The 25,771-nt window shown below is 41.5% G+C and overlaps 1 protein-coding gene across 1 annotated transcript in view; it reads left to right on the plus strand.

Moving 5' to 3' along the window:
* The window catches only part of LAMB4 (laminin subunit beta 4), a 111,689-nt gene that overhangs the window by 56,646 nt on the left and 29,272 nt on the right, over positions 1-25,771 (plus strand). The window contains exons 19-27 of the mRNA XM_003921091.4: positions 5,423-5,600; positions 7,185-7,328; positions 8,904-9,135; positions 9,581-9,738; positions 11,795-12,019; positions 12,767-12,987; positions 17,579-17,675; positions 19,853-20,228; positions 24,207-24,367. Of these exons, the coding sequence (XP_003921140.3) occupies positions 5,423-5,600; positions 7,185-7,328; positions 8,904-9,135; positions 9,581-9,738; positions 11,795-12,019; positions 12,767-12,987; positions 17,579-17,675; positions 19,853-20,228; positions 24,207-24,367 (1,792 nt within the window). The remainder of the gene's footprint in view (positions 1-5,422; positions 5,601-7,184; positions 7,329-8,903; positions 9,136-9,580; positions 9,739-11,794; positions 12,020-12,766; positions 12,988-17,578; positions 17,676-19,852; positions 20,229-24,206; positions 24,368-25,771) is intronic.

Raw genomic sequence — 25,771 nt, forward strand, 5'->3', positions numbered from 1 at the left:
GGAACAGTTGAGGTGAAAAGATCTACGTGGTAGATTCTACCATATTGTAGTAGAAATGAAGGAGAAAGTAGAAACAAACTGTTAATTGGGAATTTTAAACTGTCATGATTTTCCTAACCATATACTCCATTTCTCCACTGAGAAGCTTTTTCTTTTCTTTCTTTTTTTTTTTTTTTTTTTTTTTTTTTTTTGAGATAGAGTCTCACTTTGTCACCCCAGCTGGAGTGCAGGGGCACAATCCCAGCTCACTGCAACCTCCACCCCCCAGGTTCAAGCAATTCTCCTACCTCAGCCTCCCCAGTAGCTGGGACTACAGGTACGTGCCCAACGCCTGGCTAATTTTTTTGTATTTTTTAGTAAAGATGAGGTTTCACCATGTTGGCTAGGATGGTCTCTGTCTCCTGACCTCATGATCCGCCCACTTCGGCCTCCCAAAGTCCTGGGATTATAGGTGTGAGCCACCGCCCCTGGCCCAGGAGCTTTAAATAGAACTGTACTCAGTAACCAATATATGAGTTACAAAAGGAAGGAAATCAAATCCAATAGGTTTAATTTTGGGAGAAAATGCTGAAAAAAAACGGGAACTCAAGCAAATTGAACAGAATGGAAGAAACTAATGATGTCCTAGGTCACTAAGGGATATCACTGTTAGTATAATAATCAGAAAACTCACATTTATAAAAGTCAACATACTCTTCACTTTAAATCTGTATCCTAAATATTTCTAAACTTTGTAAATTCCAAAGATTACTACTTGATGCTCTACTAAAGGCGTTCATCCAAATCATCCATTCATCGCCCATTCATTGAGTATGTATGGTCCAGGCACCATGCTGGTCCTGGAGTGCAAAATATGGTTCCCACCCTCAAATGATTCTCAGCCTGATAGAGAAGAAAGACATGTACATAAAATCATTACAGTGATGTTTGATAGATGCAATAAGTAAATAATTTGGAATTAATTTTAAAATATTATATTTGGGCTGGGCACGGTGGCTCATACCTGTAATCCCAAGACTTTAGGAGGCTGAGGCGAGCAGATCACTTGAGGCCAAGAATTCAAGACCAGCCTGGGCAACATGGTGAAAGCCCATCTCTACTGAAAATACAAAAATTAGCCAGGTTTGGTGGCACATGCCTGTGGTCCCAGCTACTTGGGAGGCTGAGATAGGAGAATCACTTGCACCTGGGAGGCAGAGATTGCAGTAAGCTGAAATTGCACCTGGGCAACAGAGCAGCAAGACTTGGTCTCAAAAAAATAAATATTGCATTTGATCAGTTTTCAATCGATTATTCTCTTTCATATAGCTATGGGAAAACCTGAAGTATGAATAAAAGTTAAGAGAGTAACCCATAATTGGTAACTGTCAGAAACCTCAGAAGAAGTCCAGACCTCTGTTTTAGGTCAGATTTCCTAAAGCAGAAGCTGAGACAGGGACTCAGTTGGATGTGATTTGTTGAGGGTGTGTTCCTGAGAGGAGAGGAGTGAGGAAAATAGGGGAGGACAGGGGAAGGAACGAAGCAAGGATGTGGTCTCCACTGAAGTGTGGCCTCAGGCTGATCCCACCTGGAGCTCTAGAGCCTGGATTGCACCACAGAGTTGAACCTCCTTGGAGCAAAGGGGTGCCTTATATGTGCCCAGCTACAGGTTCATCACCATCACCACCCACCCCACCATGAGTGCATAAACCCCTGGACCAGGTAGCTGAGTGTAGTTTTCTGAAGAAGGGGACAGCTGTGAGTGTTAAGGAGCCAGTGCCATAGCCACTAGAGGATGAGGACACCAGCCTGCCAAGGCAGACCCAGGCCAGGCGCCTACAGTGTGCACTGTGGTACCTGACCCAAAATGTCCAGAAGGAGAAAGTCCTTGCACATTTCATTGTTACAGACTAACATGATTCATGCCACACCGCCAATTTTGCTGCTCTGGGAAAATAAGATACTTGACTGCTTGGGACGCTGCCCTTTCAAAGTTTATTCTTTTCTGCAGCCAGATTAACATTTGCATCTAAGACCAGGGGACATTACCAAGAAGATCAAAGAAAACCTTCATTTAACCACAGTGCTCCTTCTGCACAAATGCATTTTGTTTGGCAAGCACTGTGAGATCACTGAAATTTGTTTTCAGTTACCCAGATTATGTGGTATGTGCATGTATAAAACTGTGTTTTGATTAAAAATTATATTAGGCTTTCTAGAATATAAAACTGCCATTCTTTTTAAACCATGGAATATAATACACTTGGTAAACACCAAGTCCTTAGAAGTTTCTAGGAGAAGTGAGTCATGGCATTACAAAATCCTATAGCTGACAGGGACTCTTGTCATCTGGTCCATCTGCTTAGTTCCCAGAATGGCCAACTCAATGGCTCAGACCACGAGCTGTAAATAATCTCTGGTTGGCTGCCCTCATCCCCAACCCCAGCCCATCTGGCTTTCTTCTTCGTCTCTCCCCTGCCTTGGTTTGTATTTGGAGAGCACAGAGTCATTTTCATATCAACTTAAGGATACAGTAGTAGACCTATAAATATTCTTTACTAAACAAATGTTTATGAAGCACCTACTATCAGTTAGACACTGTGGTAGGCATAGGTGTAAACAAGACACACACTATCCCTGCCACCTCAGTTCTTATTCTCTTAAGGGGAGACACAGACAACCAGACAATGAAAGCTTAGGGTTATGGGTCCTGGAAGCTGTGGCAGGGTGCGAACCCAAAAAGCTCAGTGTGACTCTTGCAGAGGTTCTTGGCATCATCTGACCCAACCCTATACTCTCTCCTTTTTTTAACCTTTAAACATATTTTTATTGGACATATTTTCTAATACTCCTTATCATCCCAAAATGAAATTTATAGACACCATAGCCTACTATACACATAACTTCCAAATAACATCAATGTAATACGCTAATATTAATACAAAGGCAAGTAATAGTTAAATAAATCATCAGACTTCAGTATGTATAAGCACAGGCATGAATAACCAGAAGATGCAATGAAGTGGGAAGATGCTCACATAGGTAGAATCACTGCAGGTGAAATAGCCACGAAAGTAGGTGTGTAGTAAACATGTTTACCTGTTTAAGAAAACATAGTTAGGCTCTCAGCTCAAACCATAAACAGGGTGTTCTCCTTCATGAATATCCAATGGAACTTGTAAAAGCTATAGGGGCCTTTTTGTGAGAATGTTCCACATTTCTGACTACCACCTGCTAAATGCCTGTACTAAGTATCACTCTATTGCTATGACAACTAAAACCACCTCCACAAATTTCCAAAATGCTCCCTAGAGGGGTGGTACCTCCCATACTGGGGATCACTGGGTTGAAAGGATAAGCAGGAAGAGCATAGCAGAATGAAAAAAAATTTTTTTTCAGATTTTTATCCTGAGGCAATGGGAAGCCTCTACAAAGTTTTAAGGCGACTATCTGGACAAACTGCATTTAAAAGGATCACTGTGACTTTAGTGTAGAAAACTGATTGGGTGTGGCAAGAGTGGAGGCTGAGCCATCTGTTGGCTCATCCAGGTGGCCTCAATTAGGGAAGTGGCAGGGGAACAGAGAGCCACAAATGCATCCTAGACACATCTAAGAGGAAGACCTGGCCAGGCTTGTGATTTGATGTGTGGGGGACATGGGTTAGGCAAGAGTGTTGATAGCAAAGAGGCAGGTGTCAAAGATGACCTTCTTCAGTTTTCTCCACTGAGCAACTTGGCAGGCAGTGGCATTGCTTACCAAGAATAGGCACAGAAAGAAAAGTGGGATTCAGACCTGTTTGCTTTGCAGTGCCTGTGGGGCAACTAATAGGCATTAGATATCAGTGAAGATCTGGAGCCCATGATTGGCAGGTACGCAGGAGATGCAAATTCAGATGCTGGCACTCATTCAGATGGTGGCCCATGTGGCCAAGATCATCTAGGAAGTAGGTGTAGAGTTAGGAGAGGGCTGACGAGAGAACCCTGAGGAACTCTGACGTTTAGGGGTAAGTTAGGGAAGAAGTACTGCATTGGCTTGAAGGGTGAATAGGAGATGAGGCAGTGGTGATGGCTAGGAAATGATTTTTTTAAGAAATTTGGCTGTGAAGGAGTCAAAGGGCAGAGACAAAGGCAGTGGCAAGAGGAATTTATGAGATTGAGAAGGTGATTTTGCAGATGGGAGAGACTCGAACACATTTAAATGTGGGTTGAGAGGAAGAGAGCAAAGCAAGCAAGCGTCATGTGCAGAAGAGTTTTGTGAGGTTAGAGGAGTTAGCAGCAGGACACCTTTTTCCACTGTAATACCTCTTCCTTTGTGAGCACTCAAAGTCCCAGGTGGGTGGTAAGACTCGAGAGCCTGGAATTTGAGAGGCAGGTAGTAGGAAGCTCCAGGCCTTTTGCTGGGGTCTAGTTCCTCTTTCTAGCAAGGAGGTAATGACATATCCTCAGAGTGCAGCAGAAAAAGGAGACGCTGGTAAATGCAGCTGAGTTTTGAACAACTTGGGGGTTGGGGTATCAATGCCCCATGCAGTCAGAAACCTACATATGACTTTTTACTCCCCAAGAACTTAACCACTAATCACCCACTGTTGACTGAAAGCCGTAACAATAACATACAGCCAATTAATATATATTTTGTGTGTGTATTACGTACTGTATCCTACAATATAGTAAGCCAGAGAAAAGAATGTGTTATTAAGAGAATCACATAAGGAAGAGAAAATATGTTTATAAGGTTTACATTTATTAAGTGGAAGTGGATCATCACAAAGGTCTTCATCCTCTTCATCTTACACTGAGTAGGCTGAGGAGGAGGAGGAGGAGGAGGAAAAGGAGGGCTTGGCCTTGCTGTCTTGGAGTAATAGAGGCGGAAGAAAATCTGCATCGGAGGGACCTGTGCAGTTCAAACCTGTGTTGTTCAGGGGTCAACCCTGGTCATCTGGGGTTGTGATGCCACCAGCTGGGTGTGTCAAAGGACAATTAGGGAAAAACTGAAGAGGGTTGAAGTAAAGGGCTATGGAAACTGGCTTCAGGATGAATACAGCAAAAAGAAGACTAGAAGAAAGGCATCTGTGCACAGCTTTAGTCTCCGGACTTGACGTGCTGATTTAAAACCCTTTCGGTGCTGCTTTTAACACCAGTTGTTCAAAATGACCTCCTTGATGTTATTACTCTTGGAAATCTAAGACAAACGTATCAGCAAGTAAAAAATATGATGACAGTGAAAAGAAAAGACTTATTTTATTTTCTTTGCCACAAGTCCAGAAATATAAATATTTAAAGATTTCTTAAATAAATTGAAAATCTTAAAAGTCTTCAGTGTTAAGCAATTTAAAGGATTGAATCTCCTTTGAACCATTATTTTCATAGATCTGATTTTTTTTTATATACTAGAATCTTAAACAGCAGATAGTTTGAATGTAAGTCTTTTCTCATTCTTTCAAAAGCTTGGCCTTCTTCCCCAAATCAATTCATTGGAGAATTTCTGCAGCAAGAAGGACTTAGATGAGTATCAGCTGCACAACTGTGTTGAAATTGCCTCTGCAAGGGGACCTCAACTGCTCCCGGGTGCCTGTGAAAGGCTGATCGTCAGCATGTCTGCCAAGCTGCACAGTGGGGCTGTGGGTGAGTATCTGCTTAACGAGCTCCACTGAAGCACTGACATCCATACAAATGCTTTTTGGAACATGAGCAAATCAATTTATGTTAGCCTCCACTCCAAACAACCACCAAAATACCCATCTCTGTGATTAGATACACAGAGCAGTCTGCTGATGTGTTAGAATCACAATGCACAGCACAGTGAGTGTGTAAGAGAAGAACTTTGCAGCAGCATGGAAAGGCTAGACGGCTGAAACAATGGTCCTGAAATATGCATTTGGAATTCCAGGGCTGGGAGGAATGCCAGACATCTTCTTGCATCCCAAAATATTCGTTTTATAAATGAGAGTATTGGGGCTCAAAATCTGTTTGTAACTTGACCATTTCATTTGGCTATGGAAGGGTTTCTCTCCCTCAGCACTGCTGACATTTTGAGCTGGGTAATTCTTTGCTGTGGAGGCCTGTCCATTGCATTGTCAGGTGTTCGAGGCCTGCCCTATGCATGGTCAGGTGTTCAGCAGCAGCCCTACACGTCTCAGACGGTACCACCCTCCCCTTGTTGTGACATCCAAAAATGTCTCCAAACTTTGTCAAATGTCAGCTGGGGGAGAAAATCATCCTTCCGTTGAGAAGTGTAGCTATAGAGAGATAGCTACAATAAGAGGTGAGGCTTCCTGAGTGTTAGGCAAACGCTTTTTCCATTAGGACAGGGCTATGAGTTCAGGGTACCCACCATCTCATGAAATATATGGAATAGGGGAAATAATAAACTAGTAAGAGTGGGGAAGGGGGGCGCAGGCATGGTGGCTCATGTCTGTAATCCCAGCACTTTGGGAGGCTGAGGAAGGCAGATTGCTTGAGGTCAAGAGTTCGAGACAAGCCTGGCCAAAATGGTGAAACTCCATCTCTACTAATAAATACAAAAATTAGCTGAGTGTGATGGTATATGCTTGTAATCCCAGCTACTCAGGAGGCTGAGGCATGAAAATCACCTGAACCCCGGAGGTGGAGGTTACAGTGAGCCAAGATTGTGCCACTGCCCTGCAGCCTAGGCCATAGAGTGAGACTCAGTGTACAAACAAGCTAGTAAGGAGTATGGTGGCAGATATCTGTGGCCCTAACTACTCAAGAGGCTGAAGCAGGAGGATTGCTTAAGCCCAAGAATTCAAGGCTGCAGTGAACTATGATGACACCACTCCAGCGTGAGTAACAGAGTGAGACCTTATCTCTAAAAAATAAAATAGTAGATATAATTCAGCACCAATGTAGAACATCAAAAATTGAAGTATTAATAATGCCACTAGTATTAATTACATTAGACTAATTATTCAAAACCAATTTTAAGTCTGTTATTAACTTGTTAAATAATATTTATTGAGCACCCAATGTACCAGCCTTGTTCTAAGTACTTCACAGACCTTATTCCCTTTTATCCATCCATACAACAATCCCACTAGGTAGATCCTATATTATCCCTATTTAACAGATGAGGGAGTAGAGTGTTTAAGAGGTCTTAAATGAAGGAGAGGTGAACTACCGCTGCTAACAAGGCTAGGTGCCTCTCTGCCTCTTCCTTTATTTCTGCCTCTCTTCCTTTGTTCCTTGCAGCCTGCAAGTGTCACCCCCAGGGCTCAGTCGGACCCAGCTGTAGCAGACTTGGAGGCCAGTGCCAGTGTAAACCTCTTGTGGTTGGGCGCTGCTGTGACAGGTGCTCAACTGGAAGCTATGGTCTGGGGCATCATGGCTGTCACCGTACGTAGCAAAACACACAAGGGGAGACACTTGCTCACAGTCTTGACATTTTGACAGCAGGCAGAGTCATAGGGGGAGTTCTTACAGGGAGGAGATTTGAAACTTGACTACATTATTCTGACTATCTATGTAGATAAAATATACTGAAATTTTTTTTTTTTTTTTTTTTTTTTTTTGCTACACTTCATTCATCCATTCATCAATAGGCCCTGACTGTAGGCAGAGCTGCATTAGAAACTGAGAGTAATAAACAAGATATAGTCCATGCCTCTGGAAGTTTGCAGTCTGTATCCAACGGATGGTAGTCCAGATAAAATGTGAACCACCATGGAGGGAGCTGGCAAAGCCAGCTTGAGGATCTAGCTCAGAAGCCCAGTGGCTGGAAAAGCTAAAACAATGATGAGATTGGGGAATCAAAAAAGGGACAATGCTGTCACCATGGGTGAGACTTCTCCCACTGAGGATGTCACTTTTCCTCATGCTAGGGTTGCAAACAGGCTTATAACTCACTTTATAAGTCACCCATTGATAAGGGTTTACATGGGGCTTCATCCACAACTGATAATTCAGCTCTCATGGCTATGATGTTCAGGTATATAGTTCTCTCTTCACCGTGTAAATCATTAATGAAAATACTGTTGCTTCACATTCCTACCTTAGGAAACTACAGGCAGGTTAATTTCCTTTCCAAGTAGGGAAACATATCTTTTCAGTCATAATTGAGAGAGAGGGTTTCCCTTCCTGGGCATTGCTTGGGCATGGCCACCCACCCAGCCCATCATTGGACCCATCATTGCTTTCTTTTCTTTTCTTTTTAAAGTTAAAAAATGCCTCATATGCACAAAGGAGTCTAGACAAAGGAACAAACATTTCTTCCATGTGCCACCCTATCAGATAAACTGGCATCACATTTTCACACAGGGAAGATTGGCTCACGGGATTCAACAATTTATCAGAAAAGGACTGGAACTCTTCCATCTTACCTAGGAAAAAGAAAACTCTGATCATGTTAAGATGGGTGCTTACATGGTTTATAATCTAGAGGTTATATTAATACTATACTATTATTATAGTATAGTATTTATATATCTATGTTAATACTATAATATAGTGTAGTATTTATATATCTATATTAATACTATATTATTATAGTGTAGTATTTATATATCTACATTAATACTATACTATTATAGTGTGTTATTTATATTTCTATATTAATATGATGCTATTGTTGTGTGGTATTTATATGTCTATATTAATACTATAATATTAATACACCTAAGATATATGGAAGTTTAAGTCTCTAAAAACATGCTACTTGTTTGGTTTCTCTGTATAAACAACCAATGTTCATAAGATCCAATTGTTCACAACGTGCTGTTTATCGAGTGAATCAGTGAGTTGCTATTTAACTAACATTTACCTGGAACTCATTATATGCTCTGCCCTATGCACATTACAGGCTTACTTGATTCACCAGGATTGGGACAGGAAATGCGACACCAGAACTATAACTATTTCACCCACACACACCACACATCCCTGCCCCAGCATATTTCTCTTTGCTTTATCCAGCATGTCACTGCCATCCTCAAGGATCAAAGGATACTGTATGTCACCGAGTAACAGGGCAGTGCTCCTGCCGTGGCGCGGTGGCTGGCCGCTGCTGTGATCGCTGCCTGGCAGGCTACTTTGGATTTCCCAGCTGCCGCCCTTGCCCTTGTAATGGGTTTGCTGAACTTTGTGATCCACAGACAGGGTCATGCTTCAATTGCAGAGGCTTTACAACCGGCAGAAACTGTGAAAGGTATGGAATTCATGGGCACTTTAATTTTTAGGTCTTCTACATTTTGTTCCAATTTCCTACTGGAGGTCCGTTGAGTAGACTCAATAATATTTAAGTGTGAGAGGACTGTTATGGGTGGGAAAGAGCATTGTTTCCTCATCCTTCAAAATCATCATCATATGAGCCAGAAAATGGTGGATTAAATCAATGACACACATTTGCCTGGCATGTTACTTTCTATGTTCCTCAAATATGACAAGTAGATTGAGTGTTATTACTTAGAGTTTAATTGACTATACCTTGAGACTTTTGATATAAAACCAAATGTCATTTTATAGAGCAAATGAACATCTTTTAAAATATTCAGTTTTCATAATTGCACTCTTTTAAAGCATAGCAAATCCTCATTGGCTAACATGTGATCTTTTCCTGGGAACATTTTGGTAAAAGAAAACTGTCTTGACAGGTGTATTGATGGCTACTATGGAAATCCTTCTTCAGGACAGCCCTGTCGTCCTTGCCTTTGTCCAGATGATCCCTCAAGCAATCAGTATTTTGCCCATTCCTGTTATCAGAATCTGTGGAGCTCAGACGTAATCTGCAGTTGTCTTCAAGGCTATACAGGTATGCAGTATAGTGTTGGATACAATTTTTCCTCTCTATCTCACACTGCAATCTGTAAAATGATCATATGTTCATAATTTATTTGTCTTGGACAAATGTGTGGTGCCGAAATGGTAAGAAGATACAATGTAATAAATTGTTGCTTTATTGAACAAAGAATGAACTACTGACCCATGACAATTAAAACTCACTGGCCACTGAGCTATAATTGTTTGCAAATAATATTCTAGAAAACGAATTGACCAAATAAAGACCAAATCAAATTAATTTATTTAAAATAAAAAATGATCACATATTAAGTAAGATATAAATATGATAAAGTAGCATTATATTACATATAACAAGCAATTAACTAAAAAATGGAATTAGTCAAATGCTTTCTTTGTGTAATTTCAAATATTCAATTTGATATTTCACAGATATAACTAATATTTTCAGATATCTTTAAGCAATATTTAGGCATTGTATAGACATTGCATAAGTCTTAAAACATGTATCTCTTGCCAATTAAAAATGTTATTTATTTATTTATTTATTTGAAACAGAGTCTTGCTCTGTTGCCCAGGCTGGATTGCAATGACACAATCTTAAATTCACTGCAACCTTTGCCTCTGGGGTTCAAGCGATTCTCCTGCCTCAGCCTCCTGAGTAGCTGGGATTATAGGTGTGCACTATCATGTACAGCTAATTTTTGTATTTTTAGTAAAGATAGGGTTTTTGGCATGTTGGCCAGGCTGGTCTCAACTCCTGACCTCAGGTGATCTGCTCGCCTCAGCCCAAAGTGGTGGTATTACAGGAGTGAGAGCCACCGTACCTGGCCTAAAAATTTTATTTTAAAGACTTTAAGAGGACTAGGCACAGTGGCTTACACCTGTAATACTAGTACTTTGGGAGGCTGGGAAGTGCATGAGGGAAGATTGCTTGAGGCCAGGAGTTCAAGACCAGCGTGGGCTGCATAGCAAGACCCTGTCTCTACAAAGAAATTTTTAAAATTAGGTAGGCGTGATGGATTGCATCTGTAGTCCTAGGTACTAAGGAGGCTGAGGCAAGAGGATTGCTTGAGCCCAGGAGTTCAAGGCTACAGTGAGCTCTGTTTATGCCACTACACTTCAGCCTGGGGCCTGGGCAACAGAGCAAGACCCTATCACTAAATTAAAAAAAAAAAAAAAAGGAATTTAAACATCAGTGTGAATGTTCAATGCAAACAAGAAGATAGCTTATGAAGTCTATTTGATTTAATGATATGTAGAACATTTGGCAATATTAACGATAATTACCATCATGATAATAAATTATATCCCTGATTTTCCCCTCATTTGTTTCATCTAAGGTTAACAGTTAATTCTTACCTCTTCCCTTGCAGCCTCTTTTTCATGCACAGTTTGGTGTGTTAGTCAGTGTTTAAGAACTGAGACCATGTTTTGGCTAAATGAACCAAGTGGGATGAACCAAAACGTGGAGTGGAGCCACAGTTTGGGCACCTAAAAAGTTGCAGTCATCTCCTGGTTGCAAGGGTAAACAGTGTTGGAGAGAAAGGTAGCTCCTCCAGACTGCTTAACAGAAACAGCCTCAGGGCTCATATGTCATGAAAACTTCTCTTGCTTATCTTCACGTCTAGAAGTGACAGCTGTTGCTGTTTGGGACTTTCCCTTTAGGCCTGCTTTATTTTCACCTTAGTTCACCTGTAGGATCAAGTGAGAGTGGGTTGCCCCAGGAGCTGAGATTAGCCTTGGGTCCTGGGGCACGCTAGTGTGATGCTGATTATATAAGGATCTAGAAATCCTGTGCTCACAGCTCCATGGTATTTAAAGAAAGCCTGGAATCCATTCTTCACCAAACACTTCCAAGCACTGAATAATCATTTTATTCTCTAAATGAATAATAATGAAAATGAAGGTTTTGTTTCACTTAGAACACTTTTCCTTATTCACCCCGAATGTGTGATTTCTCATTATTCGTAGAGGAACCCAATAATATTCTATTTACAACATCGATCTTCTCCTCTTTCCAAACACTGACACCTCACCCCATTCCCTTTCTTCTCCCTTTCTTTTAGGTACTCAGTGTGGAGAATGCTCTACTGGTTACTATGGAAATCCAAGAATTTCGGGAGTGCCTTGCCAGCCATGTGCCTGTAACAACAACATAGATGTAACTGATCCAGAGTCCTGCAGCCGGGTAACAGGGGAGTGCCTTCGTTGTCTGCACAACACTCACGGCACAAACTGCCAGCTCTGTAAATCAGGTTACTATGGATCAGCCCTCAATCAGACCTGCAGAAGTAAGTCTGCAAAACTCCCCATGGGAAAAATGTCAGCTGAGTGACAGCTTATAAGTGTGTTGTCAGCTCTCCCATGCTCATTTCAGTTAGGTCAGTCCCAGCAGGCAAAAGCAGCACCCACTAGGCAACAAGGATGTTGTACTGAACTCAGCAACAGAAACGAGTGCAGTACAACCAGTGGTATTCTCAGATGCAGCCACAATGTTCTCACCTGTATTACTTTGCCTTTTGTGTCTGTTGCCTTTAATACCTGTCCTAGTGGATTCAAAGCATTGTTTCTCAGAGTTCAGTCTGCAGTTCACCTGTGCCAGGGCAATGGGGAGGTGAGGTATATTAGCATGCAAATTCCTAGGCTGTGCTTCAGACCCTGGGAGTGAGGCCCAGGAATCTGCATTGTAACAAACTTATCAAGAGACTGTAATGTATAAGTAAACCATTGTTTTCAAGTCATTTAAATAAAGGAAACTTTGGTGAGTGGCATGAGGGAAAAATAAGACTTTTAGTCATCCTAACTGTGAGCTCTTGGTGCAAGTTCAACCACATGTACTTGCCATTTGGGGAGATCAGAAACCACTGAACGGGTTCAACCTACATAGATTCTTTGGTAAATTCTTTACTATTATAAGGTATTTGTTCTTTGAGCCTTTGGAGAAACGATACATTCAGGTCTAAAAAGCTATTTGTATGGTTTGCTAAATGCCACATTTCTCACTGAATTTACCTCTGATGATGATTTTATCATCCCAGGATGCTCCTGCCATGCTTCCGGTGTGAGTCCCGCAGAGTGTCCCCCTGGTGGGGGAGCTTGCTTCTGTGACCCTGTCACTGGTGCATGCCCTTGTCTGCCAAATGTCACAGGTCTGGCCTGTGACCGTTGTGCTGATGGATACTGGAATCTGGTCCCTGGCAGAGGATGTCAGTCATGTGACTGTGACCCTAGGACCTCTCAAAGTAGCCACTGTGACCAGGTAAGATACTTTAAAACTTACTAGTGCACTCAAATGTGTAAAGAAAGTTTCCCTTATCTACTGTTGTTAATTAGTGCATTTAAACAGGATTGGCCTTACAGGGAATGGAATCAGATCTATCAAGGAATTAAAACCAAAAAAAGAGAATGAGCATCTCAGAGTTCAGCTTTGCCTACTTCAGTTTTCTCTAGGGCCTTTCTGTGACTGAGGAAGTCAGAATTCATATACAGTGAAACACAGACATCAACCTCACCTTTCATTATTTCATACATGTAATCATAGGGAAGACCTAAAAAATAGTTTATCAGAAGAGATTATTAATCAGAATGAAAATAAACAGATAACTTCAAAATCCATAATTCCATTTTAAAAACTGAGCTGTCCTTTCCCATAGCTCACCAATTGGCTTTACATATGAGTAAAATAAGTTTTCTTGACTTCTAGACTGGCATCCATCATGCCTTAAGAATGTAGGCATGTGTACCAGGAGCAAATCTTAAGTGTTTCATATACAGCTAATACTACATCGATAGATGCACATGTGTTTTTTTTTTTTTTTTTTGGTCAATATAACAGTGAGCACAGAATTTTTAATAATGATAACTTACTTGTGGAAAAAAAAACTATTTGTTAAAATCATGCTGCTTTTTTTGATGGTTTGGGTTTTTATCTTTTGGTTTAATCTACTCTTTGAAACAATTTTCACATTAATAGCGTTTGGGAGGGAAAGGGTAAAACAATGACAAGAAGTGTTAGAAAAAGCCAAATTCACAATATAGGGATCAGGATTAAATTGGAATGAAAATGCTAATTTAAGAAACTGGAGTCTTTCCAATTAGTAAGCATAGCTCACCTCCAATTTCAGCTCCAGTGCTCAACCATTATTCAAAGGTCAAATCTCTTGAAGGTAATTCTTACATGGAGAATGTGTTTTTCCTTCTCTTCTTTTTCTTTCTCTCCACTCCTCATCCACCAACCCACATAAACACCTGATCTTTTTTTAAATAAGCTTTTTATTGTAGAACGTATTTGTGAAATTGTAAAGATAGAACTGAGAAAATAAACCCCCTACCCAGTTTCTTCTATTATTAACACCTTATATTAGTTTAATAACATTTGTCACTATTAATGAACCAATATTGATATATTACTGCTAACCAAACTCTTTAATTTCCTTAATTTTTACCTAATGCCCTTTCTCTGTTCTTGGAATCCATTGAGAACACATTTAGTCATCTTATTTCCTTAGGCTCCTCTTGGCTGTGACAGTTTCTCAAGTCTTCCTTATTTTGTAGAATGTCCGTGAAATCAAATTTATCTGACATTCTTCTCTTGATTAGATGGGGTTTATAGGTTCTGAAAAGACAGAGAGGTCAAGTGCCACTCTCATCACATCATATCAAGGGTACATATTATTAACATGGCTTCTCACTGTTAATGTGAGTCTTGGTCACTTGGCTGAAGCAGTGTTTGTCACATGTTGTATCATCAAGTTACTCTTTTTCCTCCTTTTTACACTGGACTTTATGAAAGGAAGTCACTGTGTACAACCTACCTGAAGAGTAGGGAGCTATGCTCTTCCTCCTCGAGAACAAAGTGCCTCCATGAATCACTGGAATTCTTCTGCAGTGGAGATTTGTCTGTTGTCTAACATTTATTCATGCAACTATTTATTTATATCAGCATGGACTCATGGATATTTATATTTCGGGGGATAATCCAACTCTATTTTGTGGTTCAAATTGTTCCAGCTTTGGTCACTGGAAGCTCTTTCAGTGGCTCCTGTCTCCCTTTAACATAGGCCAATACTGTATAGTTTTGTTTGTTTGATGGTTTGTTTGAGACAGAGTCTTACTCTGTCACCAGGCTGGAGTGCAGTGGCACAATCTCAGCTCACTGCAACCTCCACCTCCAGGGTTCAAGCAATTCTCCTGCCTCAACCTCCTGAGTAGCTGAGATTACAAGTGCGTGCCACTGCACCCAGTTCATTTTTTGTATTTTATTAGAGACAGGTTTCACCATGTTGGCCAGGCTGGCATAGAACTCCTGACCTCGTGATTCGCACACCTCAGCCTCCCAGAGTGCTGGGATTACAAGCATGAGCCACTGCGCCCAGGCTACTGTAGAGTTTTTAAAAGTATTTCTTACTTCCTGGCACTGCAAAATGTTCCAGGCTTATCTTATGTATTCTCTGCCCTAGTCCTAGAATCAGCTACTTCCCTAAGGAGCGTTGGTTCCTTTTCCTAGAGAATGGTATTAGAAACCAAGATCTGGACCCTGGATGGCCATGCCTGTTTTATAAGCTCCCCCTACTCCCCACACCTGCAGCCACAAACATGGAATACAGTGATAGATCTCCACATGACCACCTGGCTTCCCAATTCTTGAAGAACTCCAAATGCTTGTGACAGCACTATGTAGCAAGTTTCTTAGACCTTTTGGGAGGCATATTTGTAGCAGCATTCAACAAAGACCACACTTCTGAGCTAGCCTATGAAGCTGAAAGTTAGATGGTATTGGTTTAACCAGGAAGCCCCTCATGACAAGGGTACTTTGGGTTATTTGGTCCATAGGGGATCCCTTGGGGGAACATTGCTTTCTGCAATCAGAAAACATGTTCATTGGAGTACAGGGAAGACATGTGAACATTTAGATTCCCAGCTGTTTAAACAATTACTGATAGATGTCTCTACATTAGCCAAGAGGTGGTTCCTGGTACATTCCCACAGAGAGATCCAAATATGCCATCCAATATTTTTATCAACACTTAGATGGAGTTGGAGAAACATGCTTCTCGAATTTGCAGATATTACAAAGCTGTAAGCTTATGTGATAAAACCAGAGCAAGATATCCCAGTAGTCTGTCATGCAGGCTGGAAACAAGGAGATGAAATGTTAACAGGGTAAAAGTAAAGTTTTGCAATTGGGTTTGTAAAATCCCTTGCATAAATACAGGGTGGGAGTAATGACTTGGCACCAGCTCCTATGAGAAACATCTGAGGGTTTTCATTGCGTGCAGGCTTCCAGTGAGCCAGCAGCATGGCAGGGCTGCCAAAGAAGTGATGCCTGGACAGGCTGGATTCGGGAGTGCTGTGCCCAGGTTCAGGGCAGTTACCATCCCATTGTCTGCTCTACTGGCCCAATGGCACCAGGAGCATTGTTGTCATTTCTGAGCACCATATTTTAAACATTATTTTGACAGACTAGACGTGCCCAAAGGGAGACAACCAAGATAATGGATAGGACTATGCTCATCTGTGATGAAGGCTAGAGACAATCAGGCATCATCAACCTGAAGAAAAGAAGCCTAGGCAGGTTGGGATGGCCATCTCTAGTGGGGAGAAGGACTTTAGTAAGGGGAAAGAGGCAATTGCAAATTGTTTTGTGCAATTTTGTAAGACAGGACACAGAACAATGGGAACAAGTTAAAAGGAAGCAGATTCTACTTCAGTATAAGAAAGCACCGCCCAACAATCAGGGGCAATCAGCAACACGACAGGCCTTGGGGCAACAAGTACCCCATAACTCCCTATATTTGAGCAGAAGCTGGCAGGAACTCCAAAGATGGATTGAAACCTGGCAGATACAGGCTGGGCGTGGTGGCCCACACCTATAATCCCAGCACTTTGGGAGGCTGAGGCAGGTGAGTCACTTGAGATCAGGAGTTCAAGACCAGCCTGGCCAACATGGTGAAACCTCGTCTGTACTAAAAATACAAACATTTGCTCGGCGTGGTGGGGGGTGTCTCTAATCCTAGCTACTCAGGAGGTTGAGGTAGTTGTAACTGCTTGAATCTGAGAGCCAGAGGTTATGCTGAGCCAAGATAGTATCACCGCCCTCCAGCCTGGGTAACAGAGCAAGACTCCGTCTCAAAAAAAGACAAAAGAAAAGAAACGTGGCAGATCCAGTCACTCTATGAATCCAGTTACTTATTCCCGGAAAGTTATGGAGTTGTTTAAACAGCAAATTTAGGACTACAACAATAGTGATTTGCTTTTGTATTTTCTCCTATTAATTTTCCAACTTCCTCAGTTTTCAGAAAAGTTGGTCAAGAGTTCAGTTGAGAGGGTAAAGGAAAGTTCTGCCCTCTCCGAAAGTAACTCTCTTTAAATCATTAAGTCTGAAATACAAAAAAAGATGTTTTTTTTGTGCACAACGCTAATCCAGTTGGTAGAAACTACATCATACATTCCATAATGAAAACATTACTTGCCACATTAATTGATGAATGTTAGACCAGGTCTTTGGCCTCATTCACTTATGGGGGAACTCGCATAACAGTTGAGGAATGTGGCCCATTTCCCATCATGTGTTTTGTTTTCATTTATATGTGTATATTTCCCAGTTTGGGGCCACCTGTCCCTGAACAGCTGGAAGCAGGCGATATATACAAGAGCTTTAAGCCAAAGCACAGTAACTCCTGATCCTTGGTATTGTTGGGGGTGGCTGCTGGCCATGGGAACCATCCTTCCTCCGCCTTTATGCAGCTGTATGTTCTAAATCACCGGAGGGGAAAGTGTTTCCTATTAAAATGCATTGTTTTTTTAGACCATAAAGCTTGTCAGTTCCTCACCCATGACTGTTCTCACAGCTTACAGGCCAGTGTCCATGTAAATTAGGCTACGGCGGGAAACGTTGCAGTGAGTGCCAGGAAGATTATTATGGTGAGCCACCTGGGCAATGCATTCGTAAGTATTGCGAATTCTAAAAACTCATCAGTACAATCAGCCTGGGTCTACTGTGGATATGCTATGAACCACTGCATTTTAAATTTCTTTTTTTGAATGTTGCTTTTAAATAAGGTGGACTTAGAAAATTCACAAAGTTTAATTCTGCATTTTGAAAATAATCTTCCTGTAGCCCTACAAAAAAGATTATTTTCCTCCTATGTTAAAAGTTTTGCCTATATTAAAGTTTGTAGCCTGTCTTAAATTTCCTCCAACTCATCACAAATGAAATAGCTTCCAAAAGAAGTCAAGCCAAAGAAATGTCAGATATCACCATGGGCTTACCACCATGGTCAGCCATACATAGCCACACATGGCAACTCTTCCCTCCTCTCCATTCCTCTATTAATGTGCCCTTGTGGCTAAAAAATATTACTCAGTCCCTTGCCCCATTCAAATACACATTCTGAATGATTTTCTCTGTGACCCAGTTATTCAATTTTCTAAGTGGAATTGCTGCATTAAAACCAGGAGTGAGGCCCAGTGTGGTGGCTCACACTAGTAATCCCAGAACTTTGGGTGGCTGATGCAGGTGGATCAGGAGGTCAGGAGTTCAAGACCAGCCTGGCCAACATAGTGAAACCCCATCTCTACTAAAAAATACAAAAAAATTAGCTGGGCATGGTGGTGTGTGCCTGTAGTCCCAGCTACTCAGGAGACTGAGGCAAGAGAATCACTTGAACCAGGGAGGTGGAGGTTGCAGTGAGCTGAGATCATGCCACTGCACTCCAGCCTGGTCAACAGAGTGAGACTTCATCTCAAAAAAAAAAAAAAACAAAACCCAGGGTGAAATTTTGGCTCTTGGAAAATCTGTCTTAGAGCACCTCTTTCTCTGTGTCCCTCTACTATTTTGATAATCTTATCATAAAAATGCTTTCATCTTTTACAAAGAAGCAGTAGAGAAAACTGCAAATAATCAAGTTAGACCACAGACTACACTAAAGCTCTGGGGGAAGAGCAGCTAATGAGGGGGAATGTCCTCCAGCTGATGAAGTGACATGACAACACCCCCAGCAAGGGGTTCCTGCTAAGCCTCTGGGCCAAGGCCTATTGTGCTGGACAGATGGTATCTAGCTGAAGAGCCTAGTGTTTTTATTTGTAATTGGCATCATTTTTACCAAACTGACAAATTTATTTTTCTTTCTTTCTTTCTTTTTTATTTATTTTTTTGATACAGGGTCTCACTCCATTGCCTAGGCTGGAGTACAGTGGCATGATCACAGCTCACTACAGCTTTGACCTCCCTGAGCTCAGGTGATCCTCCCACCTCAGCCCCCAGAATCGCTGGGAGGGAATACATGTGCGTGCCACCACACCTGGCTAATTTTGGTATTTTTTGTAGAGATAGGGTTTCACCTTGTTGCTCATGCTGGTCTGGAACTCTTGGACTCAAGCAATCCACCTGCCTTAGCCTCCCAAAGTGCTGAGATTATAGGCATAAGCCACCGTGCCCAGCCTCAAATGCATTTTTAAATTACTTGTTCCTTGTAGTTAGTCCAAAAACATAGGCTAGTTGATTCCCTAACCTTTTGGAAATTGCAGTAAGCTCAATAGCTCTCCCCATCCTGTCTTCAGGCTTGGTCAGAAACCTGCTTAAATAAAGTACTGTGTGAAGTCAGTTATTTTTTAAAATTAAGACGAAACAAATTTAATTTCTCCTTCTTTTTGGAAAATGCAATTGTTTTCCTTATGTAATGGAAGACAGCATTGTCAGCACGCCCAAGCTGGGCTTTATTTACTCAGAAGTGTGACTTTGGGACTTCTTAAAGAGGCTATACCACACCTGAATCACCCTCGGTGACTGTAGCAGCAGAGTTACTACCATGTGTCCATCATTAAATCACACTTCTTACTCAAATAGATGAAGATCCCATGTGTGGACGCTTGCACTCACATATTAAAAACGTCTAATATTTGCCAAATCGAAATAGTAAACTCATTTGTTACTGGAATATAGAGAGCTGTGCTGTCTTGTAATGGCTATCACACAGATCTCTGAAATTATATTGGCTTTAAATGTTCATCTTAAAAGTGTGAGTTGGGAAGATTCTCAGGAGAGAGGAAAAGACCTGATTCTTGAGATAGTCATCAGCAAAAGACCCAGTGACATTCTCTGCTCCTTCTCTTTTCCTTTTTAGCGTGTGATTGCAACAAGGCAGGTACCCAGAAGCCCATCTGTGATCCAGACACAGGCATGTGCCGCTGCCGAGAGGGTGTCAGCGGCCAGAGATGTGATCGCTGCACCCAGGGTCACAGCCAGGAATTCCCTACTTGTCTTCGATGTCACTTGTGCTTTGATCAATGGGACCACACCATTACTTCCCTCTCCAAAGCAGTGCAAGGGTTAATTAGACTGGCTACTAACGTGGAAGATAAAAGAGAGACCCTGCCTGTCTGTGAGGCAGACTTCAAAGGCCTCAGAGAGAATGTGTCTGAAATAGAAAGGATTTTGAAACATCCTGTTTTCCCATCTGAGAAATTCTTAGAAGTCAAGGATTATCATGACTCTGTTAGGTAAGATTTGTGCTCAAGTAACAGCCAGACTCCTGCTTTACCTTAACTCTCGCCAAGCTTTAACATCCTCAGCCTTCAATTTAGAAATGTACCTATGTTGACTATAGGGAACTGATAGTTGTTCAGTTAATAACCAGGCTGGGCTGGGCGCAGTGGCTCACGGCTATGATCCCAGCTCTTTGGGAGTCCAAGGCGGGCAGGTAACTTGAGGTCAGGAGTTCTACACCAGCCTGGCCAACATGGGGAAACCCTGTCCCTACTAATAATGCAAAAATTGGCCAGGTGTGATGGTGCATGCCTGTAATCCCAGCTACTCAGGAGGCTGAGGCAGGAGAATCGCTTGAACCTGGGAGGCCAAGGTTGCACTGAGCCACGATCATGCCACTGCACTCCAGACTGGGTGACAAGAGCAAAACTCTGTCTCAAAAAAAAAAAAAAAAAAAAAAAAAAGCGGGACATGGTGGCTCACACCTGTAATCCCAGCACTTTGGGAGGCCAAGGCAGTGGATCCACCTGAGGTTGGGAGTTCGAGACCAGCCTGACCAACATGGAGAAACCCCGTCTCTGCTAAAAATACAAAAAATTAGCCAGGTGTGGTGGTGCATGCCTATAATCCCAGCTACACGAGAGGCTGAGGGTAGGAGAATCACTTAAACCTGGGAGGCAGAGATTGCAGTGAGCCAAGATTACACCATTGCACTCCAGCCTGGGCAACAAGAGCAAAACTCCATCTCAAAACAAAACACCCCAGTTGGTAATCATGTTTGTCTACTTTTTTCTTACATAGTTAGGATTATATGCTATTTTTCCAGATTCCATTGATTATAACAAAAAGACAGTCTTTAATGGGGAAGCCCAAACTCAGTAAAGCTGAAAGATATGAAATTGGAAATATGATAGTTTCAAAAAATAATTTTTTTTTCAATGATACAGGTAGGGAAAATTTACCAAATCTTTCCAAGTTCTTCAGTTGTTTAGAAGCCTATACATTAATATGAAATCTTATACCAAGTATGGTAGTTTCCCAAAAATGCAAGCTCGTTTTTATTACGTATTACTGAATCTTTTTTTTTTTAATTTATCAACCATTTGTTGAGATTACGTTGATAGTTTTGGGCTACCGCTCAGCAAACTGCAGGCTAAGGGTAGAAACTGACACAGCCTCGTTCTGTAAATAAAGTTTCACTGGGGCACAGCCACGCCCATTTATTTACACCTCCTCTGTGGCTGCTGTCTCCAATGGCAGAGTTGAGTAGTTACAACAGAGACGCTACGATTCCTAGGACAAAGTTTGCCAGCCTGTTAGGGAAAAAACCAGGATGAACATAGTTTCTACCCCCATAGAAGTACACAGTCCACTGAGAAACCCCAAAAATGTGCTTACCTAGCAAAATCTCCTTCCTCCCCAGGAAAAGGTCCTAGATTAAGTAACAGTTAAAGCTGCAGAGGTTTATGTCATATATAACACAAGTATAAATATAACATCACTCATTATCTATGGGGAAATATGGTAATTGCTTGAAAATTGCACAAGGAAGAAAGTACCACCCACCTAGGTAGTTCAGGGAAAGGGCCACCGTATCATAAATACAGTGACAGGGCCCAGGGAAGCCACATGGCCAGGGCCAAGCTGGCAGGTAACAACAAGCACATCTATACCTCTCTAAAGACTTCTGGGTTGGGCATAGTGGCTCACACCTCTAATTCTAGCACGTTGGGAGGCTGAGGTGGTAGAATTACTTGAGGCCAGGAGTTCAAGACCAGCCTGGGCTACATAGAAAGAGGATCACATAAGCCCAGGAGTTCAAGGCTACAGAGAACTATGATTGTGCCACTGCACTCCAGTCTGGGTGACAGAATGAGACCCCGTCTCTAAAAACAAAAACAAAAGGAAAAAAAAAAACTACTTCTGCATTGCAGGATCTGGACCCCTGTGTTCACAGATCTCAATTTTCAAGAGATGTCAGCAGCCATATTTTTGCTGAAATATCCCCACTTCAAAATGTAAACAACTAATCTGATAGCACTTGTAAGAAGCCCTGCTGTATAGCCCAAAGAAGACAAGTCTGAGAATGAGCTTTGGCCCGTGGACCACTGGCATGTGGTTAGACACTATTAGGAAAATGTCAAAGTAGCACAAAGAGAGCAGAATGAGCCAATCCACAGTGGACATTCTGGACAAAGAGACTATAAGAACCAGAGAGAGCGAGAAAGAGGAGTCCCCCAGGCCTGGAGGTAGGAGAAAGCAGTGGCTGCGGAGCCTCTTCAGCCAGCAGTCCAGAGGCCTGTTCCCTCCTGGTCCACCTGCCAAACTCTTATTTCTCTCTCTCTTTTTTTTTTTTTTTTTTTTTTTTTGACAGAATCTTACTCTGTCACCCAGGCTAGAGTGCAATGGTGCAATCTTGGCTCACTGCAACTTCCACCTCCTGGGTTCAAGTGATTCTCCCTGCCTCAGCTTCCTGAGTAGCTGGGATTACAGGCACCCGCCACCATGCCCAACTAATTTTTGTATTTTCAGTAGAGATGGGGTTTCGCCATGTTGGCCAGGCTGGCCTCGAACTCCTGAACTCAAGTGATTGGTCCACCTTGGCCTCCCAAAGTGCTGGGATTACAGACGTGAGCCATCGCGCAGGGACCAAACTCCTACCTCTCTTTAACAGCCATACAAATATCACCTCCTCCCTGAAGTCTTTCCTGACTTCCTTACAGAGAGGCTATATGTTTCCTTCTCCATCGTCTCCCCTCTTTGTCCTCCTTTGCTGTTGCCTCGCTGGGGGATGTCCTGGGCAGGGCCTGCCCTCTCACGTGCTAGTCTTCTTCAGGCCTGGTGTAGTTCCGTAAAAAAAATGTTGCTGGATAAACTACAAGTGGAAGGGGACCAGTAGGACAAAGGACCCCAGGTGTTATGATCATATATTCAGAAGTCAAACCACCTGGTTTAAATCCGCTTACTAGACGTGTGCCTTTGGGCAAGCTACTCAACTCCTCCAAGCTTCAATTTCTTTATCAAAAAAGAGAGAGAGATAAAGCCTGGATTTCATAGGATCCTTGTGAGAATCACTCAAGACATGTCACTTAGCATAGTGTCTGGCACATGTAAGTGCTTAAGGAGTCCCAATTAGAGTAATCGTCATTATTTTTATTATTATTAGCCTGAAGAATTGCAGTTGTGACAATTGGAACCTGAAGGAAGAATCTATAGATTAGAGGGGAGAGTTACAGCAGAAAACGGTAGGAAGCATTGCAGTTGTGCCAAGATAAATTAGTTCCATAAATTCATTTTATAACTTCCCTCAGCCGTACCTTTTGAGATTTGCACATGTTTCCCCATCTTGAGGAATGTGTTCATTATCCCCTCAAAGCAAGTGTAAGTGCTAAACCCAGCAAATTGAAGCACGACAAAGGTGTACCCCATCAAGGAAGGTGATGGGGAAAAAAACCCAGGGGAACACTCTCCAGCAAGAAAACCTTCCTGTGACTAATGGAAAATAAGAATTAGGACCTGTACAGAAGTAACACTGAAAAGAACCTTGCTGAATGCAGCTAAATGAAGTCCTAATTTTACCCCAGGCTGAAAAAAGAGTTCTGTTTTATCATATGTTGAAAGCCAAATGTAGATCAGCTCCATAGTTTGATTTAACTGAAGCATGTCTGAATGCATGTTTTGAAACCCAAAATGAAGACAGAGCTTAAACAGTCAAATGGAATGATTTAAAAGCCTTTATTCTGCTAGACCTTGTATGCTGTCCATATTTTAAATGAATGTTGGAATAGTCCAGCAAGGTGAATTCAGATGAAAGAGATGAGACACAGATACAATTATAAACCAAGAAATAAAAAACTTGATGAAAAAAATTCTTGATTAGGTATCCTAATCAAGAATGCCTAAAAATTAGGGCAATTTTTGTGGCATTTTTTCCACCAATGTATCAAATGTAATACAAGCTTAACTACATCCATCCTCATTTTCTCTGATAGAAAACAAATTATGCAGCTAAATGAACAATTGAAGGCCGTGTATGAATTTCAAGATCTGAAAGATACAATAGAAAGAGCAAAGAATGAAGCACATCTCTTACTTGAAGACCTTCAGGAAGAAATTGATTTGCAATCCAGTGTCCTTAATGCAAGCATTGTGGGTAAGGGAAAAAATGAATTTTTAACTGTGTCTGTACAAAGTTTGCTGATATCCATAGTGCATTTCATTAGTGAATCATCTTGTGCTTACCAATCATAGTGCCTGAGCACTTTAGAACATGCAAACACACCCCTTAAAGGTATTATTTGTTGATGGATATTTCAACTTTTCAACATCACAGAGCCTGGATAGTATTCACTCAAAATAACAAGTGAACAATGTCTGATATTAAACAAATGCTAATACCCAAAGTAATCTAGTGCCAAACCCATGTGAGGGGTCTTGAGTAGTCAGCAACAGAAATTCTAATACGGCCATAAGCAAATGAGAGATGTTTATATGCCTTCCTTGGTATAAGCCACTCCGTTTTCAGTAACCATAAATGCAAAGGAATGTGAGGCAAAAGGAATTCGACACAACATTTCTCATAAGAGCTTTGCAGGGGTGGGAGTCATGCAACATATACAAGCCCTTAACTCATATCGCATAGTTCTTAAAACTGAATGCGATCCATGCCTATGCCAAAATAATTTGCAGGAGAAATGGAACTCTAAAGCAAACCTTTGATGAGCTCATCTCCTATTCAAAATGATACCCCTGTTATATTTGGAAATGGACAATCTGTTACTACTAAGAGAAGCATCACTGAGTTTATTCACACCTAAGCCATCTAATTCAGAGGTAAATGGAAAATGCAGATGAACCCATGTCAAGAAAAAACTTTGACTGCTTTTCCTTGGTCTATGTATATACTCCTACACTTGATCTGATTGTAACCTAGAAGAGAAAAAATAGGCAGTTAGGAATACATAATTTCCCTAAAGAATGCCTAAATTTAGTGAAATAAATTCTAGCAAAGGTGTATTGGTGATGTTCAATAAATGCCATGCAATGAATAAGGAATCTACTCTGATTCTTAATCTAAAATATAGTTCCCACTGAAAGAACCCAAAATCCTTCAGAGGTTACCCCAAGCCGGGTAAAATAAAGTGAAACTGTCTCCATGCTAATCCTCTCAAGTTTGCAGTCCAACAACAGTTTCTGGGCTTTTTTCCGATGCCTGACATTGTGTAGCTCATTACGGCAAGTTCCTACCTTTGAGTTATTTCAGTCTAATGGGGGACAGGGGACAAGAATATAAGCCACCCCAAACAGCATTAAGACTGTTAGAGCATCTTCAAGCTGCTTCAAAAACAGAGTAGCATGGAATTCTTCCTGGGTTCATTAGTAAAGGCTTCAGGGAATAGGTGACAATTGAATTATCTCTACAGGGTAGAGATAAATCTGCCATAAAAATGAAAGGAGAAACTAATTCTGAGCAATAGGAACATTTTTTTTCATGAGAAGTGAAAAGCGTGATGTATTAAGAGCATGGTCTTATAAGAACCAGAAAAATTTAAAAGAT

The sequence above is a fragment of the Saimiri boliviensis genome, chromosome 10 (genome assembly GCF_048565385.1).
Source record: "Saimiri boliviensis isolate mSaiBol1 chromosome 10, mSaiBol1.pri, whole genome shotgun sequence".
NCBI classification, from domain to species: domain Eukaryota; kingdom Metazoa; phylum Chordata; class Mammalia; order Primates; family Cebidae; genus Saimiri; species Saimiri boliviensis.